Source organism: Silene latifolia, chromosome X (genome assembly GCF_048544455.1).
Source record: "Silene latifolia isolate original U9 population chromosome X, ASM4854445v1, whole genome shotgun sequence".
Taxonomy (NCBI): Eukaryota; Viridiplantae; Streptophyta; class Magnoliopsida; order Caryophyllales; family Caryophyllaceae; genus Silene; species Silene latifolia.
The window spans coordinates 305,121,800-305,133,046 of record NC_133537.1 but is presented as its reverse complement, the minus strand read 5'-3'; the positions used below and the strand labels follow the sequence as shown (position 1 = coordinate 305,133,046).

General features: G+C 36.8%; 1 protein-coding gene across 1 annotated transcript; it reads left to right on the top strand.

Annotated features, from left to right (window-relative positions):
- The first annotated feature begins 9,954 nt into the window (after window positions 1-9,954).
- Window positions 9,955-10,527, top strand: LOC141620446 (uncharacterized). The gene has a single exon (XM_074437314.1). It carries the CDS (start codon window positions 9,955-9,957, stop codon window positions 10,525-10,527), a length of 573 nt encoding a protein of 190 aa, XP_074293415.1.
- The last annotated feature ends 720 nt before the right edge of the window (window positions 10,528-11,247 follow it).

Here is an 11,247-nt window from a genome sequence, read left to right as displayed (position 1 = left end):
TATTTTTAGGAAGGTCATACTAGGATTTAATTTATGCTTTGCTTTTTATTTATATGTTGCATGCATCGCTAAATCGCCATAACTAAAACATGCATTGTCATTTTAATCGAGTTTATCGACCGTGTCAATTAGAATTATCGTAGTTCACCGCTTTAGTTCACTTAAAACGTGATAAATAATAAATTGACATGACCTCTCGCTAAAATAATCAATTGAGACATAGCCTTACCAGAAGTAGAAACCATGAAAACCTATTTCGCGAGGGAGTGCACTCGGCCCTACCGGGGTACAAACCTTGTTACGTAGGGGAAGTGGGTGATAAATGTCTATCCACCGAATTCATGTTGATAAGGGATGAATCGGCCCTACCGTGCCCAAGTTGATATGGATTTGGATCATGGACACATTTATTCGAAATTTGGATTGAGCTCAACGGAAGTATTCGTGACCGTAGTAGCATGTGTTCCGGGCTAAAGATAAATGTTAATTTAATTTTATCGACCAAGAGTTCTAAAAGTAGAATCGATTAAAGCGTTAATCCACCGAGTTATATTGATAAGGGATGAATCGGCCCTACCGTGCCCAAGTTAATATGAATTTGGGTCTTGGAATCATTTATCAAGTTGGGTAGAGGTCACTAGATAAATGCAATAAAACTTGTTTAAATTAAATTTTTACGAGTATTATTATTTTGAAAACGACATATGTTTTATTCCTTCTATATTTTTGTTTTGTAGACCGCTTTTATTTCTCATAACAAATGACCACTCCAAACACCAATGCCACGCCTCTCACTAATACTTCATGGCTCCGATCCTTCATGGATCGTTGTAAACTTGAAAAGAATGGGTCAAATTTCTCCGATTGGGATGCCCAACTCAAATTAGCCGCCCAAGGTGACGACAAGCTTTGTTACCTCACCGAGGCCTCTCCACCCGAACCTAATACTAGGTCGACCGCCGCTACTAGGGAAGCATATGATGCTTACCACAAGGAGTCCGCCGCAATGAAAAATGTGTTGATCTTTGCGATGGAGGCGGATCTCCAAAAGAGAGCCTTTAAGATGGGCACCGCTAATGAAATCTATTCCAAGCTTGTGACAATGTTTTCACAAACTCCACGGATCGTCCAATATGAGGCGGCCGCGGCATTCTTTGATCTCGACTTTAAAGAGGGCCAAAAGGTTAGCCCTCACGTGCTCAAATTAATGGAGCTAGTCGAGACTTTGAAGATTAAAAAAGTTGAAATCCCCAAAGAACTCATTGTAGATAGGATTCTACACTCCTTATCCAAAGTCAAAGCGTATGTTCAATTCCGGGTGAATTTCAACATGCAAGATAAGGACGTGTCTCTTGAAGACTTGCACAAGTTACTTGTGTAAGCCGAAAGAGACATGGGGTTAAATGTTAACCCACCTAAGGATGTGCTTAACATAAGCACCAAAAGCAAGGGGAAGTTCAAGAAGAATGGGAAGAAGGGTAAGAAGCAAGCTCCCACTTTCACCAAAGCTAAGACTTATGAAGCTAGCACCTCCAAGATCAAGAAGGGTCCTCTTGATAAATGCCATTATTGTAATGGTGTTAGACATTGGAAAAGAAATTGTTCCAAATATCTTGGTGACATTAAAGCTGGAAAGATCACTCCAGTAGGTAAATGACTATCCTTTCTTTTATGTTTCTAATTCAACTATGGTATTGTGATACAAAGTTGTGATAATGTATCCCCTTTTTATTGTAAATAGGGCCTCCACCAAGCAAGGACAAGGGAAAAGAAAAGCAAACTTGAGAAACCATCAAGAAGCTAGGAGTAGCTTCCATGAAGCTTGGCTTTTTATTGTCTTATTTTAATTTATGTTTTGGATTTTTAGAACCTTTTGATTTCCGTGTTCGACATGGAAATGTTTGATCCTTTCTAAAACAATTGTTGTATTTTGGATTGTGGTGGCTTGATTTGCAACCCAAGTCACCCATTTATCGTATTTTATCCTTGTTCTAAAAATTCGTCTTTATATGCTTGCTCATAGAAACATGTGATCATTCACTTAAAGTGATCTAATGGACAACTATAATGATGGGATTCATTATATATCCACAAGCTTAAGACTTGTGTATGATCAATTATAAAGTGATATTGAGTTGATGAACTCTCTTAAAGGAATGTCAATCACCAAGTACACTTATCAAATCTAAAACAATTAGTCAACCTATGAGATAGTACTCCTTATACTTCAAAAATCATTGTTTGTGTCTCATATGCTATCTTTGAATCTCTAGTGTATTCATTCTAAAGATAGAGTGGGAGAAAATGAAGACACAAAGAACACCAAGCAAAATTTGTGTACTTGTGTAAATGAGATCTACGCAAAAGGGAATGATTTGTATACCTATACAGATAGTATACACGAATAGATGAGATCTATGGTCTTGTATAGATGAAATCTACATGACAAAAGAGATCAAGTGAAGTAATCAAAAGAATATGTTCTCCAGATAACTACACGAGGAGACCAAAAGAAAGTTTTTGGTAAAAGAATGACTAATGTTAAGTCTTAACAATAGATTTGACTAGTTTATGATAAATTTTGACAAATAGTTTCAATATTGATATTTACTTAAGAGCCTAAATGAATCAAAGTTGAATCCTAGAAAATAAATGAGATTTATGACTAAAAGTTTCAAATATTGAATATGCCGATATCCACAAGAGCTAAGTTAAGTATTAACCACGCTAATGTCATTACTTAACCTCATTATGAAAATGAAATGGTTAAACCTCCTTCTGAAAAGGGTATTTTGAGAAGGACATGTATTTGATATAATTCACATTTAAATAATGACATTGCTACGCATCATTATAAAATGAATGAGTTAGAGATTAAAATCTATTTCCATAAGGTTAAGATTGAAACCTTTTCAAAATAGGTATTTTGAAAGGATGTGATGGGAACATATATGGTTTTATCTTAATAACTTAATTCTTGAAATGTTTCGATTGAGTAGTTAATTGCGAAACATGTGGAATTAAGTGGGAGTTGGAAATTATCATGTGAAGACATGGAATTTAGTGGGAGCAATCATCTTATAAAAGTTTATAACTCATTACTCATTGAGAATGACGAGCTAATACTTTCTTTCATTAAGAAGTATTTGAGTTTTCAATTCTGGATGAAAATGGACTGTGATGAATCCAATCACATCATGAGATGTTGGATAGGTATTGAGATATACACATCGAATCAACGAGAAACGTAGGTTATTCATGTCAATGAAAATGGAATTGCCATTAGCAGTCATGGTCGTTCATTGAACCTAAGAATGGTTGATCACATGATTGTTAGTTACTAATGTTTCCGCCATTAGAATAATCATGCACATGTCCAATAATGAATCATATGCATAAGAGCATGATGAATCATTGGCAAGCCATAGAAGAATCGTCATGGATTCTCGAGGAGAACCGATGAGCGATTTCAGTGTTGGACAGAACACTCTGTTATGTGTCAAGAGGTTGCACATATTAAAGTTCGAACACGCGTAAGGATTTATGAAAATCCTAAGCTTTTCAAAGCTAAAAGGAGAAATAAGAAGTTTGGAAAGATACTTAGTTGAAGTAAGAAGTTACTCAAAACTAATATTTCTAATATGCTAGGATTTGTGAGAAGTGCTAGGCAAATCATCTTGACAATTGTTGCAAGACTCTACAAAACATATACCTAGTACATTGTGAGAGGGTGGAATACTTGACCAGTGCAAGTCAAATCATCCACCACAAATTCGTTGGTTGTGTGATAAACAACCAGAAAGTTCTTTCAAGATAAAGAACCCAAACCGAGGTTGGGAACCTATATGTGTACTTGGTAAGGTTCATGCTATGAGAGATAACATGAATGTAAAGGAAAATGCAATATAAGAAGTTTGAACACATGGACACATGGTATGTTAAACTTCTATTGCAATCAACTAGTGTTTACACACTTACGATATGCATCACAAGGTTGTAATACCGTATTGACTACCCGAATGTGATGTCGACACTTGTCGTTTGAGTTATTATTAACTCACCTTATACTTTGTTACATCCAAACGGGTTGTAGAGACAATTGAACCCCGTTAAAGTGAACACGGATTAGCATTGTATTCGCCCATAGTTACTTACATGAGGTGACGTCTCGAAGTGACTAGAATGTGATGCGATTGATGGCAAGTTCAAGTGCCATGGAGTCATGTGTGATGACTAGTCGATTACATAGGCAGACTGTTAGGAACACCTTGTCGGGCCTTATAACCGCTTATAGAGTTCTAGCAAATTTATATAGCCTGGTCGTGGCGAGAGCTACTATAGTATTCTAATGAGTCGATTCTTTTGACTAAAGACTGTTCGCCTAAGATGGCACAGTTTAAGATTAACTTTGATTTGTGTTACTACGACCTTCGTATATGGGGTCAAATGGGCATATTTTGGGTTATGATGGTTGTGGCTAACCGAAGGGAATGAGTGCGATATGAATTGTCCACCCCTAGTCAGGGTTATAACAATATCTCAGGGCCACTCGAGGAGTAATGAACTGGAAATGCGTGGCCACGCTCGGAAGACATCTATGGTAGATAAATCCGGTCAATCAGTTATTCTCCAGATCGAGGAAACCACTCTCGATATGATCACTTGTAAGTACGACCTGAAAGACACCTTGCATTTAGTGGGAGATAGTAATAGGACAAGAGAATTAGTGACGCACACTTGTCGAGGACAAGTGGGAGATTGTTAGAATATGTGTTCTCCGACAATAATGCGATCACAACTGTCGATCATGATGATCACATGTTTAAGTCTCATTTTAAGAATACAATTGGGAAGTAATATTTTACATCAACAATCGGTCCACGCATATCGGTAATGATTGGCTGACTAGAGTTTGACATTATTGTCGTACGACGGTGGTGATCAGTTGATCCCTTTAGGTCATACCTAAAGGGTAACACTCTTAATTGAATATTTAATTAATCATATGACGATACGGGTTAATTAAATTACTTAAAATTGACGAACGATTTTGGAAGTAATATTTACGTGTCTCATTGTAATTTGATTAAATAAGATACGGTCTAAGTAATCGAATTGTTTTATTGCTTAGATGAAATTATTGTTTACGAAAACAATTGAACTGAATGAATAATTATTATAAATACAAGATGTTGTGATTTATAATTGGTAAATTATTTTGGTACAAGTAATTATGAATTACTAAGTCGATTTTGTACATGACGTATTTTTATTAATGCGTTGATTTTTAATATGTTAAAAATACATAACAATTTTACATGACACATGTTATGTGACAAATTGACAAATTGACAAAGATAAAATGGGATCCATTTTATCTCAAATGGACCGAAATAATGGAGTATTAGGATAAATATTATGTTGATTAAATTAAGTGGAAAACATAATCATTTTTCCTAAACCTAGCCATGCATACCTAGTGCTTCTTGTGAAGAGCACCTTGCTCATGCATTGGGCATCAAAACTCCCCCTCCTACCCGGTTTTATCAAGAGAAAACCATAGGTTTTTCTCTTTAATTTTTACCTTATACACTTTTTGAATACTAGTGTATTATTCATTCAAACATACATCAAAAATAAGATTTTTAGAGAGATAAAACTTCTTCCTTCTCCCTTTCTCTTAGCCGAAAATTAAGAGAACAAAATAATATTTTTGGGTCAATTTTATTCAAATTAATATTGTTCTAGTATCAATAATATTAATTTTATTAAGAGATTACCTTGGGTATTATTCCTTGGGAGGGATTCTATACTTGAATCCTCGTTCTTCCATTTAAGGAGTGCTCAAGAACAAGTAAGAAGGAGATCTTACTTGTGCCCAATAATCCGAAATATCAATGTAAGAATGATGATTTCTTCCTTATTCTTATTATTGTTTGCATGCATAAGATCAACATTTAATTTTATGACTAAATTAATTTGAAACATATATGAATATGTTAAGTAATGAGATATAGATTTCAAACAGATATGAGATTCGATTACGGATTATAATGAGTAAGAGAGAGTGTTGAACTTGGAATATAGTCACTTGTGGAAATTGGTAATGAGCGTATGAGAACACATTATGAGCATGATAGTCGAACTTCGTGGCGAAGTTCTCTTTTAGGGTTAGTGGATGTAATAATTTGGAAATTAAGGAAAGAGTGTTGGGAATCGATGTTTGATTAGTGTGGGAATCTATTTGGGATTAGTGGATTGGTAGCGTTGGTACTATGGAACTTGATAGGTAGTACTAAAGGTGTTGCGGTAGTGAGAGTCACTTATGAGGTTGACCTTGTTCGTTGAGTGGATGCTACAATTTTATGGGGTGTCTTTCGGTATAGTGTTACCTTGGCTTTGTGAAAGGAGAGTAAGGACCGTGATTGTGATGGGATATAGAGTATAGAGTTAGTAGTACCTTGTTAGAGTCGTGTGTGAACTTTGGGGACGAAGTTCTTTTTAAGGAAGGAATATTGTAATACCTTGTAGTTTCTAAGGCATTCACTCGACCGAGTAGACCAAGTAGACCGAGTATAACCTATAATAAACTTAGTGGTTGTGATAATGCCCGTCTGTAGAAGGGTCGTCTTAAAATTGTCATAACTTGAGATCTAGTCATTATATTGATGTGATTCCAATTGGAGATGATAGCTTGTTCTCTTACGATTCAACGGTAGGTCACACGCCCAAAATGACCAAGAAACGAGTGAGATATGACTGTTTTACGAAAACTGGTCATTGCCAAGAACTGCGTCGCACTCGACCGAGTGGAGCGGCACTCTACCGAGTGAGTGACACTCGACCGAGTGGTGCTGAATCAGAACACGGGATAAGGAAATCTTATCCCCTCATCCTCATTCATTCTATCTTCTTCCTTATCTCTCCAAACTCTCTCCCTTCTCTCTAAAACCCTCACAAACACCATATTAGAGAATTCAAGCTTGGATTAGAGGATTGCTCACCTTCTCCTTCATCCTTTCACCTTGTAAGTTCAGATCTACCTCTTTTTCTAGTCTTATGAACCCTAATTTCGGGGGGGGGGGGGGGGGTTTAATTGGGTTGATTAATTAGTAATTATTGTTAATATATGGGTATTTAGTGGGTAATAATAAGGGTTTTGTGTTGTATTATAGTATAGGGTGATTTATGATAGTTAATATGGGATTTATGTAAAATGAGACGGTTTATGAGATGGATACTTGGTGATTTCGACTAGCTTATGGATCATGGTAAGAGGTAGGTTAATCCTACTCGGTTTCAATATTGTGGTTGTTACATGTTTTGTGGTTAATGTTGTAATTAATCTCACTTAATTAGAGTAATTGTATTATAACATGTTTAGTCACTAATCATGTCATAAAGGGGATAAGCATGATGGTTATTTTGTATCTCAATGTAATGATGGTTAAGACAATTTGATGAGTCGGTATTTGGCATATAAGGTATCGACTTGCATTTGTTATAATTATCTTGTGTATTGGAGGTTGGTGACGATATGGTGGATTACTTGTTGTTATGGAGACGTAACGCAGTTGGGAGGCCGTCTTACACTTGAATCGCCTCTTGGATCTTCCCACTCCAAGAGGGATGTGCACATTAATGGCTTGAGTTACGGAGGGACTTGTGTGGTTGAGACACGACGTCTGGCAGGGGATCCGGTTGGCTTCCGGACCCGGTATGTCTGGGCGTGTCCCGGTACCTGTTTGTGGTTGTTTGTATGTCTGGGCGTGTCCTGGTACCAGTGTGGTTGTCGGTATGTCTGGGCGTGTCCCGGTACCGTGGTGGTGGTTGTTTGTTAGCATGTCATTCATATCATAGTCATGTTACATATTCACACACTCGTGTCGTGTCACACTTTATATTTATTGAACTAACGTGTTGTGTGCCTGTGTAATTGTCACCTATTTCCGGGATGGCCTGTGTCGATCCATATGATATTTTCGATTATATGGGGAGCAGGTTAAGTACATGTTGTTTGGATAGCACGCGGGAGACGGGAGGAGCTTGATAAGTCATGAGACGAGTATAGTTGGCTAGAAGAGTATAGTTGTCATGAGTTGTGCTTTTATTCATTTGTTTACATTTATGTAATTCATTAAACCTTTTATTTATAAAATGTTCTTTGATTGGAATTTTGAAACACTACCTCGGGAAACCGAGATGGTAATGCCTTCAACTATCTAGGCCGGATAATTGGGGTGTTACATATATAATGTGACCATTAACCTAACTACATAGGCATGATATGTGAAAGTGGTTGTGTCGGACTCCGACCCTGAGAGTGGTAGTGTAGATGTTGCTTGTAAAGTTGCCTCCTAAACGTCATGAGAAACGCCCACGGTGTACATCGTGATTTTGTTGTAGTGCCTGAGTGAGTGATGATGTTGTTATGATTCCTTGAGAGTGATGAGTGATTAGGCCGTGTCCATGAGATAGTGTAATGTGTTATGTTTACCAATGTGATTAGAGTGCCGCACTACGTTGCAGTTGTTAATGATGAAATAGTATGTTTGTGTTGGCATTATGCTTTGGATATTTTATCTTAATTGTGTAGTAATGATGGTCATAAGGCCAATAGTTGTGTTTGATTCTGTTGTTTAATGGTATATGAGTCACCATCGGGATTTATTAGCATCTATAAGATGGAATAGGAAAGTTTGGAAATGGGTTTGATAACGGAAATATTATACCCAGATGACACTCGACTGAGTGCACTATGCACTCGACCGAGTGGCCGCCTACTCGGCCTAGTGACCTCCTTTACTCGACCGAGTGGTCTGCTTTGGCCCTTATTTTTGTCAGTACTAGACCTGATTGTGTGTATACCCTTATGTTCACAATTTATAATGGTTGGTTTGCGTCGGATGGACATGTTGACCCCATATGAATGAGACCTTATGAATTGTTTGTGTTTGACCACATTTTGTGGCTTTGCTTTGTAAAAGTGAGACTTGGATGAAAGTTATTAGCGTGACATGTATAATTGCGTTACAATGTGGGTGTGACATAGTGGTCATTTGCATGATTGTGTATATGGTCTTCCGTATGAGCGAAAGTGTTGGTGATAGATGAGAATGGATATGGAAAACACATGTGTCATCATGTGGTTGATCTGACGCGGTATATGCGTGGCATGGTATCCGGAAAATTGAGAATGTTGAGCATAGTTGAGTCACATGAAGAGTGACATTGCATCATTTGGTTGTTTCATAGAGTCCGCATGTTCGTGATTGATTTGCATACAGGTCTTTGTATGAGATTAGACGTGATATATATGTGGGTAATAACAATCGAGTTATACCCCGAGATTGATGCGAAAACTTAGAATAAATTGAGTTATGAGTTGTTATGGGATTAGGGTTTCGAACCGTGGGCTGGACCTTATACCTTGACGTTTAGGAGGCTCGTATAATAGGGTTATATCAATGGCATTAGGAACATATCTGATTTATTTATGGATTTGCAATAAGTAGGAGAGCGTGTTGAACCTCGAACATAGTCATTTGTGGAGCTTAGGAATGAGTGTATGAGATCGTATTTGGAGGTTGATAGTTGAACTTCGGGATGAAGTTCTCTTTTAGGGGGAGTGGATATAACAATTCGGAAGTTTAGGAAAGATGAAGTACGGAATGTGAGGAAGTAGTGAGAGTTGTGAGAAAGTAGTGAGAATGGAACACCGAACTTTGAGAAGAGCGTGCACATGAGATTTGAGGGAATAGTCGAAAAGGGAAGAGTGAAGTGAAATTTCGGGGACGAAGTTTATTTTAAGGGAGGAAGATTGTAATACTCCGTATTTAATAATTATATAATAATAATATTTTATCGTAATTAGCGAGTTAGGCTTGAGACGGAATGATAATAATAATAGTAATAACAATTTCAAATTCTTGGTATTGGAACAATGTGGTTAAGATGAAGGACCTTCTTCTTAATGTTGCTGGTTCTTCTCCTCTTGCAATGCAGCTGCTTGAGACTCTAACCCATCATGCTCGATTTGACACAAATGCAACCTATGATCTGGTGAGAAATAGGCGTGAGCCTGTGCCTTGGCTTTCTATTGTTCATGGTAAAGGTTGTCACCCTAAATACTCTTTTACTGGTGTTATGGTTATGAATGATAGCCTTCCTACTGTGGCTAAGCTTATTAACCGTGGCTTATGTTTGGTTAATCGTTGTGTGCTTTGTGAATGCTCTATGGAGGATCTTCACCATGTCTTCTTTAATTGCTCTTACTCTCGACAAGTTTGGGCTGCTATTGCTACATGGGTTCATCTTCCTCTGCATTTCTCCTTGGATGCTATTGTTCAGGCGTTTCTCTCTGAATTCAGGACTGGCAAGCATAAGGCGAGTTTGATGGCTTCTTTTCATTTCATCTGGAAAGAAAGGAACTCTAGGATTTTTAAGGGGACTAAGTCCTCGTCTGATTCTCTTTGTATTGTTATTAAACGTGCTATCTCTTTGCGTCTGTATGGCTCTTTTGCCTAGGCTTTTTGTTGGTTATCTTCTTTTTTAGGGGGCCTCCTTGGTCTCCTTTGTAGGAAAGGGTGGCAAAGATCTTGTATGTAATGTTTTATCTTGATGAAATAATAAGATCTAAAACTTTTCTGCAAAAAAAATAATCATCATATCATATATCATATATTAAATTAAAGCAACAATTGGGTGCCTTTTTGATTGATATGTGTCATTGCCACGTGTCGATACAAGCTTCCTCTTAAGCGATTTTCATTGTATCAGTTTTGTTCTTCAATATGATTTCCCTTTGAGAATAAATATTTTTTTCCATTCCAAATATAACAGACAATTAATTCACTTATTTACGACGCATTTACCCATTGGTTTCCTATCAATTGATTCCTTCCATGATTCATAGATTGTAGCAATTTTATTCTTCAATATTATTTCTCTCGAGAATCAAGAATTTTTTTCACTCCAAATAAATGTGACAATTAGTTTACTTATTTATAATGCATTTACCCATTAGTTTTCTATCAATTGATTCCTTCCATGATTTACATTTTTTTTTTCATTCCAGATAAAATTGACAATTAATTTCCTTATTTAATATTCATTTACCTTTTTGGCTTCCTATCAATTAGTAAATATTATGCTCTTTGGGAGGCACATAATACTCGCTTAATTGCATAACAAAGTTTTGTAGAAAAATTTCACATATCTTATATTGAATTTTCGAAAAAAAATTAC